Source organism: Brassica rapa, chromosome A04, assembly GCF_000309985.2.
Source record: "Brassica rapa cultivar Chiifu-401-42 chromosome A04, CAAS_Brap_v3.01, whole genome shotgun sequence".
In the NCBI taxonomy this organism is placed as follows: domain Eukaryota; kingdom Viridiplantae; phylum Streptophyta; class Magnoliopsida; order Brassicales; family Brassicaceae; genus Brassica; species Brassica rapa.
This window is the reverse complement of record NC_024798.2, coordinates 8,346,351-8,371,035: the sequence shown is the minus strand read 5'-3', so window position 1 is coordinate 8,371,035 and position 24,685 is coordinate 8,346,351. Positions and strand designations below refer to the sequence as shown.

At 33.5% G+C, this 24,685-nt stretch overlaps 3 protein-coding genes and 1 long non-coding RNA gene across 5 annotated transcripts; 3 read left to right on the top strand and 1 right to left on the bottom strand.

Annotated features, from left to right (window-relative positions):
* The first annotated feature begins 268 nt into the window (after positions 1-268).
* LOC103863747 (THO complex subunit 4D) lies at positions 269-2,961 on the top strand. Of its 2 annotated transcripts, none has more exons than XM_009141496.3 (7): positions 269-496; positions 722-971; positions 1,721-1,864; positions 1,936-2,004; positions 2,096-2,292; positions 2,372-2,452; positions 2,593-2,961. In XM_009141496.3, exons 2-7 carry the CDS (start codon positions 759-761, stop codon positions 2,759-2,761), a joined length of 873 nt encoding a protein of 290 aa, XP_009139744.1. In that variant the 5' UTR covers positions 269-496; positions 722-758; the 3' UTR covers positions 2,762-2,961. The 2 variants fall into 2 exon arrangements, with proteins under 2 accessions (XP_009139744.1, XP_009139745.1); XM_009141497.3 differs by having other exon boundaries at positions 337-496; positions 759-971.
* Positions 2,962-3,016: 55 nt separating this feature from the next.
* Positions 3,017-6,236, bottom strand: LOC103863745. The gene is made up of 5 exons (XM_009141495.3): positions 5,159-6,236; positions 3,954-4,012; positions 3,736-3,864; positions 3,526-3,661; positions 3,017-3,430 (listed from the first exon to the last, which is right to left on the bottom strand). The coding sequence occupies exons 1-5, from the start codon at positions 5,858-5,860 to the stop codon at positions 3,131-3,133; spliced, it is 1,326 nt and encodes a 441-aa protein (XP_009139743.1). The 5' UTR covers positions 5,861-6,236; the 3' UTR covers positions 3,017-3,130.
* LOC103863746 lies at positions 5,890-12,027 on the top strand. The gene is made up of 2 exons (XR_632084.3): positions 5,890-6,095; positions 6,226-12,027. It is a non-coding gene; the product is annotated as an uncharacterized LOC103863746 (long non-coding RNA).
* A 1,536-nt stretch (positions 12,028-13,563) lies between these two features.
* On the top strand, positions 13,564-17,461 carry LOC103863744 (GDSL esterase/lipase At5g37690). The gene is made up of 6 exons (XM_009141494.3): positions 13,564-14,053; positions 15,569-15,696; positions 15,782-15,908; positions 16,033-16,145; positions 16,640-16,889; positions 17,052-17,461. Exons 1-6 carry the CDS (start codon positions 13,816-13,818, stop codon positions 17,276-17,278), a joined length of 1,083 nt encoding a protein of 360 aa, XP_009139742.1. The 5' UTR covers positions 13,564-13,815; the 3' UTR covers positions 17,279-17,461.
* The last annotated feature ends 7,224 nt before the right edge of the window (positions 17,462-24,685 follow it).

Here is a 24,685-nt window from a genome sequence, read left to right as displayed (position 1 = left end):
AGATAGATTTGATACTAACCAAATCTTCATAGGGCTGTGATGCAAAGTGGTGCAAATTGTAAAGAGATGAACTAAGCGTGTACATTCTAGTGGATATCACGTGTAATATATTGTTTCTTACATAAGGTCAAAGAATGTAATTAGGTTAGTATTAAGATAAAGTTATTTTGATTCAAAATGGGCAGCCACAATAATAAGATTGGACTGCCAATGGCATTTGATGTAAATATTTTAGGGGAGTTCTTTATATGGGCTGAGAATGAATATGATGATGCCAATTCAGTATGGCATCCTTGTAAATAATTTACATTTTGAAGGTTATTTTTTCAAAATGTTCCTCCATTAATAAGAAAGGGATTGAGTACTTAAAATAATTACGAAAGTAACCTCGCCTCCCAAACACTCAGAAGAAGGTTTACCCAAATCTCTCTCCTCTCAAAACCCTAAATTCCAATCATCCAATCCCAACTTCTCTCTGATCTCGATCTCCTTCTTGGTAACTCTTCATCCTTTTTCGATTCCCAGTTCTTTTTATAAGATGCATAGATCTGTCGATCTAGGTGCTTCGGGAACTATCGATTTCCTCGTATTGATGCCGCCGTTATTGTTTGTTCTCACTTGCTTACCTGATCTGTGATATCTCATGGGATCTTGAAAATTTTGATTTAGGTCATTAGATTTGTGTATTGATTATACTATAATTCCGTCGTATCTGTTTCAGATTCTGTGTTTGACATAAAGAAGGGTTGGATTGTTAGATGTCTGGAGCTTTAGATATGACTCTTGATGAATCGATCAAGAGGGCTAAGGCTGCTAGGTCTGGAGGAGGAAGAGGAAGTTCCCGCCGTGGCCGTGGTGGTGGTCGTGGTCATGGACCAAATGGGTTTCTTGGTGGTGGAAGAGGAAACGGACCTGCTCGTAGAGGCCCTCTTGCTGTCAATGCTCGGACCTCATCTTTCACCATTAACAAGGCAAGCTCATTATCTGGGATCTCCTATGTGAAATTCTGAGTCTTTGTGGTGTCAAGCATATACTGACTGAATCATGCTAAAACTAAACGGTGGGAGTCTCCCTTAACCTTCTTATGTTGTGGAGAAGCAGGTTTCCTCATTCATGCATAAAAGCTTTAACATTCAGACTCGTATAGGAGCGATACATGCCTCTTCGTAGTTCATCTAGAAATGCCTCTTACCCCTCCGATTTCAGTTTTTGTGGTTAAACCGTGACTATTTATGAGCAGCTTAGTTGCTTAGTTGCTTTTGCCACACTTCTTTTAAGCTGAGGAGCTTCAGTAATCTAGAGGCCATTTTTTGTTAATCCACTACCACAAAAGATGTGGGTGTTTGGAGGAACTTCAGTTAACTGTTCTGGCAGTAATGAGGGCCTGTAGTCCACCGCACAGTCTAATCATGCTTGAAGTTATTGGTGAACATCTTGCAGCATCTCGGTTTTCTGCGGCGTACTATGAATGTCCTGGTTTTTTCTTTGGAACCGGAGCAGTAGGCAATATGCAGTGGGCGGAAATTCATTGCTCCCCCATTTTGATTTGATTTCTCATTGGATGGTTCTTGACTACTTGGTGGAGCTTTTTGCTTTGACTGGTTTTCCTTCTTTCAGACAAATGGGTGGTCTCTTTTATATTTTTGAAATTATATTTCATTGACATTGCAGAAGATCAACACAGAATCCTTGTACTGATGTTATCTGGTCTTTTCAATAGCCTGTTCGTAGGACCAGAAGCGTGCCATGGCAGAATGGTTTGTTTGAAGATGGCCTAAGAGCTGCTGGAGTGTCAGGGGTTGATGTTGAAACCAGGCTCCATATTACCAACCTAGACAACGGTGTGACAAACGATGATATAAGGGTATAAATTATAATCTTGACTTATTTATATTCTTTGCTTTCTTAAATAATAATATCTTTGTGGGATCTTAGGAACTCTTCTCTGAGATTGGGGAGCTAAAACGTTATGCGATTCATTTTGACAAAAATGGGCGTCCAAGTGTAAGTTCTCACGAATCTTATCTTCTTGATCGTAGAAAAGCTTCTACTTTTTCTAACTGTGACCTCTTTGGTATTTTCCTTTGTGCTATAGGGCACAGCTGAAGTGGTGTATCCAAGAAGAAGCGATGCAGTCCAAGCTCTGAAGAAATACAACAATGTGTTATTGGATGGAAGACCAATGAGACTCGAGATTTTGGGTGGAAACAACTCTGAGGCTCCTTTATCTGGTCGTGTGAATGTGAATGTCTCTGGACTCAATGGAAGGCTGAAGAGGACCGTCGTTATCCAGTATAACTTTCTGTCTTTCTCTGTTTATGTATTGCACTAGGGAATAAATGATTAACAAAATCTTCTCTGATGCTGGCAGGCAAGGAGGAGGGAGAGGTATTGGTAGATTGAGAGGGAGAGGAGGAAGAGGTCCAGCTCCTACTGTCAATCGCCTTCCAATGTAAGTATAACACGTTCCTCTTAGTACTGCTTAGGCTAGAAAGCAACCAAACTAAAATATTGTTCTAGCTTGAGACATAAAAGTCTCTTTTTATTCTTAAAGAGGAAAATAGTAACTGTTGGATCGTCTATTGTGGGCAGTCAAAACCGGCAAGGAGGAGGAAGGGGTGGGTTTCGTGGTGGTAGAGGGCGTGGTGGACGTGGTCGTGGTGGTGGAAGAGGGAATGGGAAGAAGCCAGTGGAGAAATCGGCTGCTGACCTTGACAAGGATCTTGAGAGCTATCACGCAGATGCCATGAACACTTCTTAAAAAGCCTCAAAAAAGAATCAGTGTTGGTTCGTTACTGCTTAGGCTTGTGTGTTTGTTTGTTACTACTTAGTCTCAGTGTTTGAGATATGATGTATTGTGCTCTTCGTTTCCTGTGATTTTAGTTTTGTTTGGAGGTTGGTACTGGTGTTCAGTAAATGAGAAATGTTTGTTTCAAAAAGGTAGAAGGGTGCTTGTTATTTTAAGGTTTACACTGAGATGAAAAGATATTAGAAACTGATTTGGATTAGATACTCGTAAACACAAACCCGTTTTCGCATATATTAAAAACAAAACAATAGCCGCACAGATATACAAAACTGCGTAAAGAAATAAACACAACTCATTCTTACAATTAGACATTTTATGTGACTACCTATCAGTACCATCAACGTTCTCGTTAAGAACGAGCTCACCAGAATTGCTTCTATGAAAAAGCTTCTCCACCACCTCGTCCCAATTCTTCTTCTTCGACTTTGGTTCCGATGCTTCGGCATTGTTGCATTCTTCTTCTTCTTCTTCTTCTGCGGCAGACACTGCATGTGGGATGTTGAGACTCACAGCTCTCTCTAACGCATCTTTGTGCTCTTTCTCTAAAGTGTTTAACCTCTCCATTCTTTTCTCTTTTGGTGCCTTTGTCACCACTGTCTCTGCACTCTTCTCTCTCATTTCCTGCAGCCACACGTCACACAAACACTCACCATTGTTTATTTCATTAATTACCTAACTAATAATCCCTTTAAACTAGGCATTTTCTTGAAACTTACCTGAAGGGCCTTTTCAGATTCTCTTTCTATCCATAGAATCGCATGATCGGATGTTGCATTTGATGACAGTACTATATGTTCAAATCTCCCATCAACAGGAATAGCGGTTCTCACTTCAGGAGGAAACCTTCCACATCTAAATATATAAAACAATAGTCAGAGAAAGAATCACAAAGAAAATTAGGTATTAAGTTTTGATATTATTATTACCTGCAAAACTTTCGCTCCACGATATGATAGATTCGACCAGGAGCATAAAGTCTGCGAGGGTCCCTTAGTTTCCGACCCTCTGGTATAAACGTATCTCTCAAACAAACTAGAAACAACAAGCAAGGCAAGCTTGTCCAACCACAACATAATACAAATAAGTTCCTATTAAAGTATAGAAGCATTTTGGAACAAAAGAATGACTATGCAGAAACACTAACCAGAAGATGGACTTGAAAATATCCTCTAATGGCGTCGCCGTTCTTGGTAAAAAGTCATCCTACGAGACAAAATATAAGTTTCTTGAGTTGATATTCATATACTTAGCAGCAGTATTTTACTTCACGTTTAACATGCTTTTCTTAACAACCAACCAAACAAGCTCCTCAATGAGTACAAACTTAGCAGAATATTCTGACTAAAGCTTCGATTCAATGTTATAAGACACAGAGCATATTCTTAACTTAGGGAGGCTGATTATGACAATGCTTTGGTCAAAAATGGACATAACCATCCACAATCCAAACGAAAGAATTATTAAACATAGTGTGAATTTTTATATCAAAATTATAAAATTATTCAGAATTAAATAAACTAAACCAATGTTTTACAATCTCTGTTATCTCATCTAAATTGTATAGTTATCCTAAAAATGTAGACATCATTTCAACCTATTTCCTATCAATTTTTTAATATCCGTATAAATTTAAAAAATGAGTCTAAAATCTACACTATAAAAATCTTAAGAACAGAATTCTCACTTCAAAAGGAAAAAACTAAACCATAATCCTTGAAACATAAATCACAATACTACTTGTATTACAAACTAAAAAAAAAACTGTCAATTTTATTATCTAACGTTGTAATGAGTACAAACTTAGCAGAATATTTTGACTAAAAGCTTCGAATCAATGTTATAAGACAAAGCATATTCTTATCTTAGGAAGGCTGATTATGACAATGCTTTGGTCAAAAATGGACTAACCATCACAATTCAAACAAAAGAGTTAATAAAATAGTGTAAATTTTTTATCACAATTATTCAGAATTTCTATCAATTTTGAATAACCATAAAATTAAGAAATTAGTCTTAAAATCTACACTATAAAAATCTTAAAGAACAAAATTCTCACGTCTAAAAAAATTAATCAGAATACGCCTTTAAATTTAAATCCTTATTTTACAACCTAGAAATTGTCAATTTTTTATCTTATCAAATGTTGCAAAACTATTCTGAAAGAGTATTCAGACATCATTTCAACATTTTTTCTGTTAAACAAATTCTCAATTCATCTAACATTGTAACTCCAATGTCTTACGCTATATTTAGAATTAAAATCTCTTAAAACCATATTCTTAAATCTTTTTAAATAACCATATTGGCACTAATTGATAAAAAAAATAAAAAAACAAAGGGTGTTCAAACCTGCAAAATAACGGAGAAGATGACGTCAGCATACTTAACGGCGAGGTTAAGCGACATACACCTGGCCGGAGCCAGAGCGAAACACCTGATCTTGCTCCTGGGCACACCACCGATCATCGCCGGAGTATTAACCACCAGAACCGCCATCAACGCCGCAACACCAGACCCCAGAGAATGACCAGCGAAGACCAAATCGTACTCTCTCCCATTCTCCTCCCAGAGTCCACGAAGCGTCTCCGATTCTTGATTCAAAACCCAAACCGCCGATTCCAAGAGCCCGTGATGAACGTACCCACCGCCGAGCATCTTCTGACCCAGTTTGTTATTGAGAAGGATCTTGTAATCGCTCTCCTTGGCCAAGTTCAAGCCGCGGATCGCGAGTACGATCTCACGGTGGTCGTGGTCGACGTAGACGATGTACGGCGGAGATCGTCCTTGGGTCTTCTCGTAGGTCACTCGTTTGATGACCCAATCCGGGTTCAGGTCGAACTTTCCGATCGACGGAGAGACTTTGGGGTTTCGGAGATCGGGCTCGTAGACGGCGAGGATCACGCGGCAGATTCGTGGGATGGGCTCGAACTCTTCGGGTGTTGCTGCTGCCCACGTGGCGCTGTCGTCGGATCCCACGTGTGTGCAGCGTTTCCATGCCCACCGGCTGAACCCCACGCAGAAGACGCATTCGAGTCCACAGGCCACTGACATTGTTTTGTCCTTAAATCTCGGATTTTTTACAATTAGAAGCCGATTGGGTTTTTAGGCTTCAAATTTCTTTTTTTTTTTTTTTTTGGGAATTGGGATTTTTATGATTTGGAGAAACGGAAACTTTGACACAAAGATAAGATTATTTTTTGGCAGCTAGGAACGGAGAAGGGAATGCTTGAAATGGTGTAATTAGAGAACACTTCAGACAAGATACAACTAGAGAAGAAGACTCGAGGTTGGTAAAGATTTGAATTGAAATTATGAAAACAGGGTTTTGAAGAATATATTACATATATTTTTCTTTAGTAATTTAGGATTTGGAGAAGTTTATGGAAAATGAACTGATTCTTTTTTTTTCTGAAAAGGGATTAAGGGAAATGGATCGATAACTTGGAAGAAACTAGTTGCAATGAGAAACCAGTTATATTTCAAAAAAAAAAAAAAAGAGAAGATTCCAGCTAAGTAAAGAGAGATAATCTCGACAGAGACAGGCAGCCCAAAAAGAAAAGAATTGAAGCACATGCCCATTTTTCAAGTCTTTCTATTAAAATATCACATTTTCTTATTTATTTAGAAATTATGGAAATCTTTGATTCTCATTTGATACCCATCCGCACAGGGAAAGCTATGTTGACTAGTTTCTCAGGTTATTTTTTCACTTATCTTTTATCTTTTTTATCTGAATGACCTTGAACAAAAAAAAATATATCTGAATGACCTATGTTCTACATATTCTTCTGTTTGTCAGTCCTTGTTTATATCTTTCATTAAACTCTGATACAAGTTTTGTTTCTGTTTCTTTGATCTTTGTCTCTGGACAAACTCTAATTAACGAAATAAACAGAAACGAAACTTGCTAAATAATTTGGGACAGATTAAATGGTTAAATAATTTATAAACTATTGTCACAAATTAAATGGCTAAGTAATTTAAAAATAAAAATTAACAAAAAAGAGATATTAAAGTTTGTGTTTTTTCATGAATCTGGGTTTCATTGCGGTAAGTTGAAATAAAAAAGAGCTAAACCAATCAAATCTAACCACATTCTCACTTCTTACGAGGTCAGTTAGAAGTTAACCAACTACTTTCACTAAACAACCATATCTTAACTTGTAAGAGCCCGTAATTCCGTATACATACTTATAAGGGCGTATTTACCAAATAACCAAAATCATAACTGAAATTAAGTGTATGATATTGATTTTGACCAAATGAAAAAATTAACATTTAAGCTTCATGTTATTCGGTTGTACCCTCCATAAGTGCAAGTTGCTGGTACAAAAATAAGAAGGAGATGATGTTGATGGTTTATGGTGTGGACACTTTTATGAGATTGATGTGCAGAATTGAAGTTTAATAGGACCTCTACGTAACTTTTTTTTACCCCATACATTTATTAATATACGTAGTAAATAAGTGGATACGATACAATACTTTGCAGAATTGGAATTTGGTAAGACATCCACGTACTATTCTATGTCATCAACATAGTACCAGCACACAACATGTGGTGGAAACCATACATAATAAACCCACCTTTAACCTATGACTACAATACCCAAACTCTTACTTAGTAAATCTAAATTCTAGGTATGAACCTATAAATCTAAATACAATATATAAATTGTTTTCCAATATTAGATATTTGAAGGACATTTACTTGGTTAGAAGATTGTATATATTTTATTTCATATAGTCTAAATCCTAATCAAGAAAGTATAAACCCAAATAGAATGTATATAATATGGTTTACTATACTCAAACCATTACTTAGTAAATCGAAACTTTAGATAGGAATCTATAAATCCAAATACAATTTATAATTTTTTTTTAATATTAAACATTTGAAGGCATATTTACTTGGTTAGCAAATTACATATTTTCTATTCTATACAATCTAAATAGTATAATAAATCATTCAAACCGTGTAAGTTACAAAGTAAACATTACCCAACCCAACCACTAAATACGAAAACCTAAACTTCAAACACTAAACCCAAATCCAAATATAAACTATAATATATATTTATGAAATTTTAAATATATTATATGCGTTCACTGTAAAATCACATTAATAGAATATAACAAATAAATATTACATTGCAACTTTTAAAAGAGGGGGATACTATAGTTGGCAAAGGGGAAGAGGAGAGTACGGTGTTTTTATCAACTCCATCCAACGATGGTTGAAATAATTAGTATAATATACTTCAATGTATGTTTGTAAGTTCTCTCCATACACATGACATTAGATAATGTTGAGATTACAATATATGAATAGAATAGTCTGCCAAATATAACATGGTTTAAATTGCTATTCTTTGTCGTTGTTGCTTCGCCGTAGCAATCTTTGGCAATCGGATAATCAGCGAAGAATCACCTTCGCGATAATACCATTACACACAGTTTTCTCTATCGGAAAGATCCGTCAAGATTAAAGACGATGAAAAAGCGATGGAATAAATTTGGAAATGAGGGGTTATGACTTTCCAATTGCCACGATTTACTTTTGTTACATAATAATTTATTCATTTCATTTTTTCTCTATAGGTTTTACCGGTTGCTTCAAAGGACAATATGACAATATTACATAAAATACATATGGCACACACAAAAAGTAGGGCAATTAGTCATAGATTGAATTATAATTTGTTTGATAGCTAAATGCTTTCCCTACTTATAAAGTTTTTTTTAACTAAGGCTTTCATTCAACTTATAAAAGTAATTACAAATAGAAATATTCTTTTCGTACTCTTTTCTCATACCAAATAAGAATTTTTTTTCAGTTTTCATTGAGTACAATTTAACCTAATATCCAAGATTGACTACTCATTCATGCACCAAAGAACCGTGCGACTGTGAGAAAACCCTTTATAACAATGTTTTTAATCCTGATAGAGATACTGAACTAAATTATTTTTCAGGGTCACCGATCGATCATAATCAATAGATTAATAAATGCTAATATGTAGTTATACATAAATATAATATTATTAACTATTGGAAATAAGATAATATACAGTATTCATGTTTTATTTACAAAATATAATTCTTGGATCAGTCTGTTCTGCCAAAAGCTCACGTTTCATGGTAAAATCATGGACTTGAATGGCTTAAAACTAGAGATGGCATTTTGACCGCAGCCCGCGGGCCTGGCCCGTACAAGACCCATGCGGGGCGGATTTGGGTAAAGGTAATCGAAGCCCATTTAAAAGCGGGTCTCGCGGGTAAGTGTCATGCGGGTTTGGGCTTTTGCGGTCTAGGCTCAGCGGGTCTTGCGGGGTCGACATAACCCGCGACCACTTCCTCATTTGCTGTCTTTACACCTGAAAAAAAAGAGTCAAGAGACGAAAATGGCGATCAGGGTTCTCTACAGCACGACTCCACCAACGAGCACCAGAGGAGCAGCACCACCAACCGATTCTTCTTCTCCTCGACTAAGACCACCATCAGAGCTTCTCTCCATCTTCTTTCCACCACCACTGGAGCTTCTCTCCTTCCTCGAGCTTCCACTGGAACTCTCCATCTCCTCGTCCGAAGCAAGTTGCACCGTGCAACAACAACAACAACAACATCTTCTCAAGCTCACCCCAATGAAACATCATGTTTTGCATACCCGCGGGCCAGCCCGCAATGTCCTATGTAGTAAGCGGGGCGGGTTTGGGCAGAGGTTTAAGTACCGCGGGTCACGGCGGGCTTACCCGCAAAGAACCGCCGGAGAGAGAGACCGCAGCGGGGCGGGCCAATGCGGGGCGGGTGGTACCAAATGCCATCTCTACTTAAAACATTCGAGTCCGTAGTCATTTGATTCTTCTTTTATTATTTATAACTGAATTTTAAAATCAGGAAACCCTAATTTTGATTTCTAGGTTGTGTATCGAAAGGGAAGAAAATGATATCTCAATTCTTGGATCATACTGGGTTGTGGATAGCAGTCTGTTCTGTCAAAAGCTCACACTACATGGTAAAATCTTGGCTGGAAACAAAACCAAGAAAAATCAAAACTTTTCAGAGATTCTCGAGAAGGTTGAAGGAGAAGGACACTTATTTCCATGGCGAACAATTTATATCATGTATGTAATTAAAACAAACAAATCATTTTTTTTTCCGAAATGTTCTACATGTAAATACATCTTTGGTCATCAATTAATCGACCGGTCAACTCTGATTGACTCGGTTTAGTTTCTGTGATCTGAACATGAAATTTCCTATAGTATGATTTTTCACTGCGGATCGAAAATTTGTTTGTGGTTTAATACGTTTCTCGAACGATCTGTTAAATAGTTTTTATTTGTGGATTTTTTATTTAAGCTGCGTTTTAGAATACTTAGGTATGTACACCATAAATGATATTGGCCTCTTGTAACGGATTTGGATTTCAACTGGAAATCCATTAATTGATTATTGACAAATGTAATGGATTGTACCAGGTACTACTCAATGTACATACATGTGGTGAAACTAGCACATGGGATTAGGAACGGTGCTGCTTCGGTTGATGGTGTCGATGCCAAACTCCGGCAGGTCAGTCAGTGCTCTCTTTACTGACTTTTCTATGAAGCATCTCTGACAATTCTAGGCTACAATGAGATACAAAAACTGACCATCAAATCTTTGAAACAGAATAGGAGCTGTAGTTAGAAAGAAGTTCTTATGTCTGAATGAAAGAGGGAATACATTTCTATATATTCTATTACTGGTGAATATATATGCCACCATTCTTTAGGGTATGTGATAATTTTTTGAGTGATTTAACACTTTTAATCTCACTGATGCATGTTGTCAGCTACCTTAAATTTAACTTGCATCCTCTGAAAGAAATACGAAGACATTCATACTGAAGCATCGAGTGAAGCGTTTTTCTCTTGACAGGTAGTACCAGAGACGATCCAAGAAGATGTGATCTTTAAAATGAGTGCACCACCAAAGAGTGATGCTCCTCTTATCACCTCCAACGACCTTGCTGAGGCTGATGGGTTTGTCTTTGGCTTCCCAACAACGTTCGGTATGATGGAATTCAAGGCATGCAACGGGCAGGAATATTTTAGGCTCTCAAGCATATATATTTTTTGGCCCATTAATTATTAGCTTTTCAAAAAATTCAAATATATCTGCCGACAGTTTAAACCCACGATCTCAAACCTTCGTACTAAAGCCAAACACCAATAGAACTGTAGGCATTTTTATACAAAATATTGGCCCCTTAAACTATTAAACAATTTTGGCCCCAAGCTCATGCTTGACCAGCTTGTGGTCCAATCCGGCCCTGTTGGTGGCCTCTGGAGAACTCCACAACTTGCTGGTAAGTCAGCCAGAATCTTCTACAGCTAGCACCGGGCCTCAAGGTGGTGATCAAGAAACCATCGAGTAAGTTTTTTTTCAATCCAAAACAACACCTCATCAAAGACAATTGCTTCAGTTTCTACGTTTTGGAATGTTTATTTATGTTATCATTGATTTCTAACACAACCTTTTGTAATCTTTGTAAGCATCAGTCAAAAACTATTTTCAGGACTAACTCTACTTTTATAAATCTTGATCTCATACAGTTAAGCAAACATAAGAATCTTTTCTCATTTTTATTTATTTCTAAACAGAATAATCAAGATATATGTTTACATCTACATGTTTGGTTGCTAATGACATTTATAGCATATGGTGAGTTGGTTTGGATCGCCTGAGCAAGATCCTGAAAGATCCAAAAAGATCAAAGTTTAATAGGACGAAGAACAAAAGAAAAACAAATCCAGAAAAAGATCAAAGTTTCACTTCTTTTTTTATTATCAAAGATTAATTTGGATCGCCTGAGCAAGATAATAACAGTATCATACAAATTCTACTAACCCCTTTGCTGAGCCCGACAAAACATCAAAAAAAAAATACAAAATCAAGTAATACCCATATGTGTGTAAATATTTTTCAACTATTAAAAAATATAGCTACCTAAATTAAAAAAAAAATCAAAAAAGAAAATTTCATATCCCTATTCAAATCCACGTGCTCGAATTAAACTCGAAATTGTATCGGTTTCTAACATTGTTATTTGAACAAAATCAAAAACCAAAATAACTAAATCCAAACAAAATCCAAATTCATAAATAACCAAACAGTTTCTATGTCTCTTGAATCGGAAACCAAAATATACAACAGAAAACAAAAAATAACAATCGGGAAGCAAACCGAAAACCAAAAGTCAATGTCTAAATGTATTAAATAAATATTTTATATATTAAAACAGAAGTCACAACATTGATTCATGTATGATTTTTTTTAAAAATGGACCTAATAGACCTATTCCTAAAAAGTCATATTACATTTAATCTTATTATTTAAATTTTGGGCCTAACAGAAATTTTTATTGGACTATCAATAATTAGATTTAAACAATATATAATTCATTGGATTTATAGATAATATAAATTAAATAGATATAATTTAATGTTGTAATACTATACCTCCATATGTTAATTATTTAAATATTTGTTGATGTTTAACTTTTAAAATTATATAAAAAAAATTTAAATAACAAAAATCATATTGTCTAACACTGATTAATCTTTACGACCTTAAACTAATGAAAACAAATTTAAAACTATATAGTTTATTTTAACAATTAAACAAAAACTAAATGTTTCATTATTTACTAGATAATATAAATCTATGAAGAGAAAAGTTTAATTTTTTTTAACTTTCTAAATTTGTGAAATGTTACAATATTTTTGAAAATGACAATAAAAAATATTTTACTAATCTTTATATATAAAGGTATGATTTTAATAATGAAATAATAATCCGAAAATATATATATATAGAAGAAGATACAAATACATGTGAAAGTTTAAAACAATCTATTCAATGAAAAAAAATATCGTAAACTTATTATGTTTTAAAAATTGATAGACACATATATATTATAATATATACCAATTTAGAATTGATAACAAAATGTTTATATAAAAATAAATTAAAACAAAAACTTGCGCGCGGATCAAAATCTAGTACATATTTATAAATTTACCAATAAAAACAAGAAAGCACTGGTACTATCCTAGTTTTGAGTTATTCTTAACAGCCATACAAAATATAATTGCATTGAACTCAATCGACACAAAACCAAACTACAAATGGATTTTGATGGTTCCCATTTAATAACAAAACAATAAATAAAGATACGGGACATGCAGTCGCCCTTCAGTTGCGTTGGTGATCTCATCTCTTGTGGCGAAGGGATTGGCACTACACTCGGCGATGGAACATGCAGTCGCCCATTAGTTCAGAAATGTTCTCTTTGAATCGGATTCTCTCCAATTGGTAGCAGCTATTGTGGGAGGATCAAGCTATTCAGACCTTCATGGAGTTCTAGCTGATATCAATTTACTATCTCTATCGTTTGAATCTGTGTCTTTTGTGATTTACCCATCGAGGTTCTCTGTCTTTTGAAGATGAACAAACGAAACAGGCTCTTGGAAGCTTTGTTTCTGCATCCGGTTTAACCGGTTAAGTTTTTTAACGAAAGTAGTTGGTGCACACAAAAAAAATAAAGACACGGAACCAAAAACTGGATTTGTATCGAACAAACCAGATTGAATTGGACCTAACAAAACGATTTTAAGTACACAATTTAAACGTGCATCGATACTTTCAAACAGTCGTTCTCAAAACGTTCGGAGTCTGACGACTCTGACTTAAAAGTAGATGTATCTTCTGACAATTTTCCCACCCATGATATTTCTCTAGAAATTCAGTTTTCTAGAACAATAAAAAGGAAAAAATCAAGCAACTTCTCTAGTTAAGAAAATAATCACCTAACATATACAAACTTTCTGTAATGGGCATGACCAATATAATATAATTAAATGGATAAAATTGAACCCATCATCACTATATATATTTTCAACACTCGATCACACATATTCTGTCCAAACTTTAAAATACATTAAGTAACCCAAAACACAATGATGATTCTAAGGCTGGCTCTCGTGGCCGTCATCTCCTCCTCCGTGGCTGCACAATCAGCCTCAACGACGTCGCTTATAACCTATATATTTGGCGACTCATTAACCGAAGTAGGTAACAACAATTATTTGCAATATTCGCTGGCGAGATCAGACTTTCCATGGTATGGAATTGATTTCTCCGGGGGCCAAGCTACCGGAAGATTCACCAACGGTCGGACTATCGGGGATATCATATGTACAGACGCCCTCTTTCCCTCATATACCTATGCATATAAAGATGTACACATGCATGTATTTAGTTCTCATGTAGATGTGGCCATCTATACTAAAATATACATATGTATATATAGATATATAGTTCAATTCTTTTACCCATTTCTACTTTGATTTTTTTACCTTAAAATAATTTTTTTTTACTTCTATTTTAATGGTTTTACTAGATTCTGACCCGCCCTTGAAAGGGCGGGTATTTTTTTTGTTTTAATTTTTTGAATATTTAATTTTTATATTTGTGTTATTTTTTGTAATTATATTTGTGTTTAATATTAATATATTTTAATATAATTTTTGGTAACTATATTAAATATGTCAAGTTGCATAACTATACATTATACCATATACATTTTAGAAATTATTTTTAAACTATATTCTTAAAATTTGCAACATATTATATTTTCTAAATAGTTACCTAACATATTAGTCAAGAATATCCGTATCCAAAAAAATCTGATTCGGAATCGACCCGAAAATCAAAATTTCTTACTCTATTAGACTTCGCATATATATTCGAATGGTTCTTAAAGTGTTATATCCAAAAACTAATATCAAAATCCAACCCGCATCGAAAACCTTTTGAAAAATATTTGAAAAGAGTAATTTTAATATATTATGTTGGTTATATATATACATACATATATATTTATATATGTAAATGAGTTACTATGGTTTTTACTAAGTTTAAGTTAAATCATATTTAATAAATATTTTTTAATTGAATAATCTACTTTAAATCCGTAAAACTAAATGAGTTTCTATGAAATATTTATTTCTATTAAAAGTCCACTCAAACCCTGTTAAACCTATTTTAACATCATGTGCTCTGTTTCTGGAATATTCTTGTTTGTTAAATACATACTCAGAATTAATTAGATAACAAATAGGAGTAACAAAAAAAATAGAAAATATATTTATATTCCAGATTTGTTTCCATATACGTAGTAGCCCTTTAAAATCGGACTTTAAAAACAGAAAAGTAATTTTTGTATTTTTCTGTGTGGTGGTTTGTTTTTTACAAAAATGAGAGTTTAAATATATTTTGATGGGAGTTTAAATATATTTTTCTAGGCTTTAACATATTTATATAAGTCGATGCTTAGGTTTTATCCCTTTAAAATAGGAGTTTAGAAGATATAACAGTCGTTTCCTTTTCGTTGTGTACATGGTGGTTACAAAATATGTATTGCAGTTAGGGAATATATGATTTATTATTTGAAGGAGGTAAAGTAAAAAAATAATTGTTGGATCCTACTTTTATCAATGGGTCAAACTGCCGTTTTAATAGAATAGATTTAGAGTAAGGTCTGAATCGATATCAGATTTATTTTCAGTTGAACTTGGTATTTGATTTCGGCTTAATTAAATAAGTAAATATTATTTTAATAGAACCAAATCTACTTTTGATTTGATTAATTAGGTGTGAAAATATTTCTACTTACACTAACATCCAAAGACATTGATATGCATATTGTAGCTACGAACCTTGGGATCCCATCACCCCCACCATATCTATCGTTATCACGAAACGATGACGCATTTCTGAACGGTATCAATTACGCATCCGGTGGAGCTGGAATCCTCAACGAAACTGGCCTCTATTTTGTATTTACTCTTATCTTTCTCTTTCTTTTCTATAAATTCTATAAAGTTCAGTTATTTAAATTTTAGTTTTATTGTGATCGAGCAGATCCAACGGTTGACGTTTGATGATCAAATTAATTGTTTCAAGAAAACTAAAGAGGTTATTAGGGCGAAAATTGGAGATAGAGCTGCCAACAAGCATGTTAATGATGCCATGTACTTCATTGGCTTGGGTATAGCTTTTAATTAGACCACTTAATTTGGTTCTGTAGTTTCTTCTCCTTTTCGTTTTAAAAGAAGTATTTTAATCACAATCATCATTAACATAATTTCTCTCTTTACAATTTAAATATATAGGAAGCAACGATTACGTAAACAATTTCTTGCAGCCATTTATGGCAGATGGGCAGCAATATACACATGATGAATTTGTCGAACTATTGACCTCAACCCTAGACAATCAACTCACGGTATATATCCCAACCAACTTCTACTTCTGCTTCATTTTCTGAAATCCAAAATACAAAGCTCCCATTTTGTATTTTCCCAAATTCTATGGTTAGTCTTCTCAAAGCATGGCTGAAGTTTTTGTTTTTGTGCCCGTTTTTAATAAACTCTAACTTTTGTAATATTCATGAATATTTTATCTAGTTTGACAAGCATTAAAACTAGGGATATTCATATATAGTAACTTCGTAAAGGAATATAAAACTTCAAATTTTAGATAAATAACCAAGTAAAAATTGTCAAAACAAAAATGTGAATAATCCATAGAAAAGGTTTTGCAGGTCTTCAATATATAAAATCTTGCTCACATTTTACGACACCAGTTTAGTTTTAAATGACTTTTGGTATCAGATAAATTATCATTCTCAAAACACATGTCTACTGTTCAGTTAACTAATGTATTACATTCGAGTTATTTGGTTAATTATATTAATACATGAAATATGATGGGAAGCAGACAATATACAAACTAGGAGCGAGGAAGGTTATATTTCATGGGCTAGGTCCATTAGGCTGCATCCCATCACAGAGAGTAAAATCGAAGACAGGTATGTGCCTCAAGCGTGTCAACGAATGGGTAATGGAATTTAATACAAGAACAAAGAAGCTTCTAGAAGATCTCAACAAACGCCTTCCCGGAGCTAAATTTGCGTTTGCCGACACTTATCCAGCCGTTCTCGATCTCATTGACAACCCCACGCGCTACGGTAATTTTACTCATTGTCCCAAAATCAATATTTAGCGTTTTGTTTTCTTTACCTCATGTCTCATGAAGTCGTAGTTTGCGTTTTGTTTCTTTTTTTAATTCTTGTAAAGTCCTAGTTTGCGTTTTACTCAATTACACGAACGCAATTTTACAATAAACGCAGGATTTAAGGTAGCGAACACGTCGTGTTGCAACGTGGACACGAGTGTTGGAGGGCTTTGTCTTCCCAATTCAAAGATGTGCAAAAACCGTAAAGACTTTGTTTTCTGGGACGCGTTCCATCCGTCCGATTCAGCTAATCAAATCTTAGCCGATCAACTTTTCTCTTCTCTTATTTCTTCTTCGTCTCATTCTCATTCTCCTGCTCCTGCCCCTAAAAACAATTATTAGTATAGTTTTTGTTGGAGAAGAAAATGACTAAACAAATGTGTTGTTATATACTCCTCGAACGAGATGCATGTGTAATTATTTCATTATATGTTTCTGATGTAACCATCGGGAGAAGTATGTGTGCCTTGTTACGTAAGTATTATTTATGTTGAGATAATTATGGTTTTGTATGTTTCTTGGATACATCTTGTCTCGTGCGCGTTTTATGGTTCCTGAACATACACTAGATATAATTAGGTGGAAAAAATATCCACGATTCGTTATTCATTTCGATATGAATCGAAAATATGAATATCTATAACTCTAAATCAAATCAAATACTAATATCCAATATCCATTAGAAATGAAACAATTTAATAAATACCTAACATTTTTAAGTGTGAATATCCGCTCCAATATTGCATATTAGTATTTATATATACATCATCTTCGGCCTCGTGATGGATATTGCATAAAATCAAGAATCCGAGATCCGAACCCAAACCGAAAAACTAGATCCATATCTAATATAAGATGTAAAAAAAATACTCGAATGGATCATGTAGGATACTACAAAACATATATGAACCTACTATATTTTTTCCGGCTTCGAGAGCAAAAAAGATGAAGATGAATTTTACGGAAATGGTACAAATGAAAACACAAATCATTATTCAAATCAAATATTATAGAAAATAAACTATTAATATGACACATCCAGGTAGAGGACATTAGACCAATATGTTTCATTGGTTTTATATCATCCTCTTTATAGCATCATTCGCACGCTGAAAACAAATACCAAATACAACCATATTAATTGTAAAGTTTTGCTAGTTATGTGTGGTAGTTGTACCAATTATACTATCTATGCATGTTCTAATTGTACTATAACTCATTCTAGTTGTACTAGTTATACTAGTTTTAATTATACTAGTAATACTCTACATTTTTATTTGTCAAAATTTTCGTATATTGAAGATGAAATTTGGTTTCATATGAGTTTAGAATTGATTGAGGATGATTATGTGTTGATCCATTTTTGTTGGATCACTATTTTTCTTCTTCTTTTCGGTGAATATCATGTTTTCAAAGTATTATGGGATGGAGAATACGAAAATGGAGGAGATGATGATTGTGGATAAGAGGACGGAGGAGATGGAGATAAAAGATATGAAAATCAATCTGAATTTGGATGGATTGTTGGAGGGGTTTTTGCAAAATTGACCTACAACTTAAAGTCAAATACAAAACTAACCTCCTTTTTTTTTTGAAAATTGGTTTTGCCCTATTCACCCCACAAGTTCATATAATTTACGAAAATGCCATCAATTTTTTTTTTTTTTTTCGAAAATGACATTTTTACTCTCTCATCCTCATCATCTTCAAGTAATTACAAGATTGTCATTGTCATCAATACCACAACCACCATGAACAACCAATTTGAAGCTCTTAATGCTCCCAAAATCGATTTACCCTTCTTCTATTTTCCATTCTTGTGAACTAAACACAACATATCTCTCACTTTCTCTCCACAATGAGATAAAAAAACCCAAGATTTTGATTCTAAAATTTTTATGGTTCATAAAGTCATAGAAGCTAACGATTCTGGGTGGGTGACTTTCGTTTGTGATTATGTGTGCTTGGAGAAGCCTTATGTATGCTAAGGAACTTATCTCACCAATTTAAGGTATGACATCAAGTTTTCTTCCAGATCTGTTCGTCAGACGACTTACTTGGGAAGTCGTCTGGCTGTAGACGACTTACCTGGAAGTCGTCTGGTCAACGCAGAGGTTATTTTTGCAATTGACTTTGAAATCTGTAACCTGAGACGACTGAAAGTTAAGTCGTCTACTATTGTTTGGTTTCAAAAAAAAATTTCAAAGAACCTAGACGACGTACATTTCAGTCGTCATAGGTTAGTTTTGCATTTGACTGGATAATTTCAGAAGTTTGACTTCCCCAGACGACTTACATTTCAGTTGTCTGGCGAAAATTAAAATGATAATATTTTTTAAAAAGTAAACGACTTACAATTAAGTAGTCATAGGTTAGTTTTGCAATTGAAAAAAAAAAACTTCAAGATTTAATTATACACAGACGACTTATAATTCAGTCGTCCAGGATTTTTTTCCGAGATTCTGGTCAAACCTCGTAAATCCTGGACGACTTACATTTTAGTCGTCTCGTGGACGACTGAATTATAAGTCGTCTGTATATAATTAAATCTTGAAGTTTTTTTTTTCAATTGCAAAACTAACCTATGACGACTTAACTGTAAGTCGTCAACTTTTAAAAAAATATTATTATTTTAATTTTCACTAGACGGCTGAAATCTAAGTTGTCCAGAAAAGTCAAACTTCTGAAATAATCTAGTCAAATGCAAAACTAACCTATGACGACTGAAATGTAAGTCGTCTAGCTTTTTTGGAGTTTTTTTTTAACCAAACAATAGTAGACGACTTAACTTTCAGTCGTCCGAAATAACAAATTTCAAAGTCAATTGCAAAAATAACCTCTGCGTTGACCAGACGACGTATAGTTTAGTCGTCTAGATAACTTAGATCGAAGTCGTCCGCGTCTTCTCCGCTAGTTTTTAAGTCTTCTATGTTAGTTTTTGAATAACTTGTATTTTTAAGAGTGATAAGTAACTTCAAGATATGTAAAACTCATATTTACAAAATATGTTCTCTCCCTTAGTTTTACTAAATTTGACTAAGTTTTTCAACGCAAACTTATAAAAAATATGATATGCTTTGACTAGTTACTATTGTTTGTTTCCATCTCTTAAGTATTATTGTTATAGACAATAATGATGACTATTGTTATGAGTTGGAAGAAGGGTTAAAATGCTTCTTAAAATGTTGTATCAATATGAAGCTACCAACATTCTTATTTATTAAGATGAGAAAAAGGACATTGGAGTTTATTATTGTATATGAGAGATCCAAAGATAAGAAAAAGCTACTGAAGTCTATTATTTCATTGATTAGTAAATGTGTAAACACATTGTTAGCACATTTAATACATCTTGGAAAACATTATTACTGATTTTACAAAAACTTCAGAACTAAAAGAGTAGACATGCAATTCACAAAACATATCACAAACAAAACTATTATAGATCATTCCTCTACAAAGACAAGCTTGGATTCCACTTGATATGGAAGAAAACTTTGTCAGAAGACTTCCAGGAAGTCCAGACGACTTTTAAGAAGTCCAGACGACTTCCAGGAAGTTCAGACGACTTTGTCAGAAGACTTTAGGAAGTTCAGACGACTTCCAGACGACTTTACAGGAAGTCCAGACGACTTTACAGGAAGTCCAGACGACTTTACAGGAAGTCCAGACGACTTTTAGGAAGTCCAGACGACTTCCAGGAAGTCCAGACGACTTTGTCAGAAGACTTCAGACGACTTTGTCAGAAGACTTCCAAGAAGTCCAGACGACTTCCAGACGACTTCCAGACGACTAACAGGTAAGTCGTCCCAGAAGTCTTCCAGATCTGAAAAACCTGTATATTAAATCCAGATCTGAAAAACCTGCATATCCAAAAACGTTCAAATGGCTTAAAAAACAGAAAAAATGAGTGGAAGATTAGATAAATCTTCCTTTACAGAACACACAAAAATACATATCTAAAAATAATAGATCTACCTTTAAATTAGTGGAAGATGAGTATCATCTAATTAAAAACCTGCAAAAAACATAGATTAGTAAGAAAGACATGAGACAAAACTGAAAAATTCATATAAAGTTTGGTGTTTTCAAGTCAAAGAGATTAGAGTGGGTTTGGAGAGTTTTAGTTCGGAAAAAAAGTAAGAACTTTATACAACAAGAAGTTACCAAATGAAGAAAAATCAGACATAAGAACTTACCAAAACGCTCAGATCTATTATCAAAGGGAGACTTCGTCAGAAGACTTCCATGAAGTCCAGACGACTTCCTGGAAGTCCAGACGACTTCCTGGAAGTCCAGACGACTTCCTGGAAGTCCAGACGACTTCCTGGAAGTCCAGACGACTTCCTGGAAGTCAAGACGACTTTGTCAGAAGACTTCCAAGAAGACCAGACGACTTCCAGACGACTAACAGGTAAGTCGTCCCAGAAGTCTTCCAGATCTGAAAAACCTGCATATCAAATCCAGATCTGAAAAACCTGCATTTCCAAAAACGTTCAAATGACTTAAAAATAGAGAAAATGAGTGGAAGATTAGATAAATCTACATTTATAGAACACACAAAAATACATATCTAAAATTAATAGATCTACCTTTAAATTAGTGGAAGATGAGTACCATTTGATTAAAAACCTGCAAAAGAGATAGATTAGTAAGAAATACATGAGACAAAACTGAAAAATTCATATAAAGTTTGGTGTTTTCAAGTCAAAGAGATTAGAGAGAGGTTAGAGAGTTTTAGAATGATGAATATTACATTTTTGTTGCAGCCATTTGAGATGAGGAGAGAGAATGTGTAAATTTTTCTTTATATAGGGAGACAAAAAATCCAATTAGGTTAAATATTTTTGACTCAGACGACTTCCTGGACGACTTAGATTTCAGTCGTCTGGTGAAGAAATTAAAACAGACGAGTCTAGAAGAGTTTAATATTTTTAGCGGGAAATAAATATTTTTAGCGGGAAACTAAAATAGAAAACTTTCCAGACGACTTACAAGTAAGTCGTCTGGTTTAAATTATTTAAGCGGAAAAATAATTTTTTAAAAAAATTTTAGGCGGGAATATTTGGATGACTTACATGTAAGTCGTCTGTTTTAATTTCTTCACCAGACGACTGAAATGTAAGTCGTCTAGACCCTCAACATAACCCCTAAACTAGCTTTTATATGTCTGGTAAATGATCCGGTTAGGTTAAAACGTACATTGGTAAAATTAAAGGTTCGGCACGATGTGGACGACTGAAATATACGTCGTCCGAGTAAATTATTCAACAGACGACTGAAATATAAGTCGTCCACACCCTAAACATAACCCCTAAACTTAATTATCTAATTAAACACTTCATAAAATCAAATCAAACTTGAAAAGTGTTTACTATACACAGAAATAAACACATATAGGTGAAAACTAATTTTTGAAAAAAACATTTTAGTTTTCCAAAATCTAATCCTAACAATACATACAATACTACAACATATGTTTGCCAAACTCCTAAACCAAAGTATTTCATGATTCACTACTTCCACTCATCTATCTTCAAAACAAATCAATTTTATCATATCTTATTTTATATCACTTAAAACTGTTTATAATTACTTGATTTTTATTTTTCTCGCATCAAAATATTTTTTTACAAGATTTATAAATTATTTTTAAAATAAACTGGTACCAGACGACTTAAACTTCAGTCGTCCAGACGACTTCCAACATCTCAGACGACTCAGACGATTTATTGGGGTTATATTCGTAAAAATGGCTTCTGTTTTTTTGTTTGGTAACAAGGGACTGAGCTGTAATTTCACTAGGCTTTTAGGTTAGTTTTGCATTTGATTCAAGTTTGGGTATAGGTTTGAGGTTAAAATCAAGTTGTGGGTTAGTTTTGGCAAAAACCCCATTGTTGGAAGTGTGATTGGAGAGGGAAAGTTTTTCGTGTGTGAGATCTGAAATAGGAGAGAGAATTGGGGTTTAAGCTTAGAAATCAGGTCGTTTTTTGTTTAGAAAAATTGGTTTAGATATGAGTGGCTATGTTAGTAAATAACTTGAACTTCGTAGATTTAAAAGACATTTTACTTATTTTTAAAATTAAAGTTTATTTATAGAAAATCAAATTGTAAGGGATCCAAAATGAATGATTTCATAGTCATGTGAGCTATATTAAGATCTGATCTATTTTTTATCTTCTAAGAAGTAATAATTCTTGAATTTATTCTACTATTAAAAAGACACATCATTATTTATATATTATATAATTTTTTATCATTATAAGCACCATATAGAACTCAAAAACAGAACCGTTAAGCAAGCAAGTATTGTTGCAATGTGCCTTAATTTATGTTGAAAGATCAAAAACTTTGAACGAACTTGATTTTTTTTTTTCTCTTTTTAAGTTTAAAATCAATAATCTAAGCAAAATCTATTAGTTTTGAGTTAAAAAAAACAATGCAAATGATTAAAGCGGCTGTTATTTAGAGAGTTACCGAATTTTCTAACCTAAATGAAAAAAAGATGAAATAAAATTTACAATTATTCTTCATTAAAAAGCAAATAATATATAAAAAAATATTTTTGGGTACTTGAACTTTTATAGCCAATGATAATAAGAGCCAGTCAAAGCAAATAATTAAGGATTTCAATCAACATCAAATTATATAAACTAAAACATGTGTGAAAACTTGTAAAATAATTTCTGATTAATCCCATATCATATCATGGTCACTCAATTTGGCATCTGAAAGCGTTAGACCATCTTCAGCCTTAATTCATATTTTCACTTTTTGCTTCATTTGTAAGAATGTTTTGCTCCAATCCTACTTTATTATTGCTTAGTGAAGCAATAAACGGTGTTAATTAAAACTGGAGATATATTGTTCACAAGATTATTTAAATCATAAATGGATTGTTAACTTTTACTTATTATTTTCTTCCACCAAAATAAATTATATATATGAATATTATCCTACTACTTTCAAAATCTTAATCAATATTTTCATCTAATTAGATGTTTATATATAACAACATAGATTTTTTTCCTAAGAACTTTTAACTCAATTTTGAAAAATCAAAAATAAATAAAACTCATTTTTACATTTAAACACTTTTGTAAATCACTTATAGAAGAAATGATTAATTTATATTTAATAATATAGTATATAATATTATTTGTCTATTTATTTATGTTATTTAATAATTTTATAGATAATAATGATTAATTTATATTTAATAATAATTACCCTGAATTATTGTTTAAAAAAAACTGAAATTTAGCAAAAAGAAATTGAGTAACATTAGTAAAAATGAAATTGCAAGGTGTTATTTAATAATTGATGATACATTGAAAATGAAATTTATTTGCAATATTCATTTTAGAAAAGAGAAAATGAAGCAAACCACTATAGTAAATGTTGCTTTGTTTTTTAATTCATTTTGAACGAATTCAATTTGTTTTAAGAAAACTGAACTTTTAGTCAAAAAAATGAAACCAACCATCCGCTGGATATCCCCTATAGGACAAACAAAATCAGTGTAACCAATATTTGGGCCTCCTATCTACTTAAGTAAATAATGGGCCTTTTGTTCAGAATTCGGAAATATCGGAAGAGGTGTATTCACTGTCATGTTCACCACACTAAAACCAAAACATTCGATCCATCCAACGGCTGATATTAGGCCGTCGTAAGAAGGGCTTTTTACATTAGATTCCTGGTTTGAGAATTATTGTGCGAAGGGAAAAGAAAAAACAAAGAAAAATG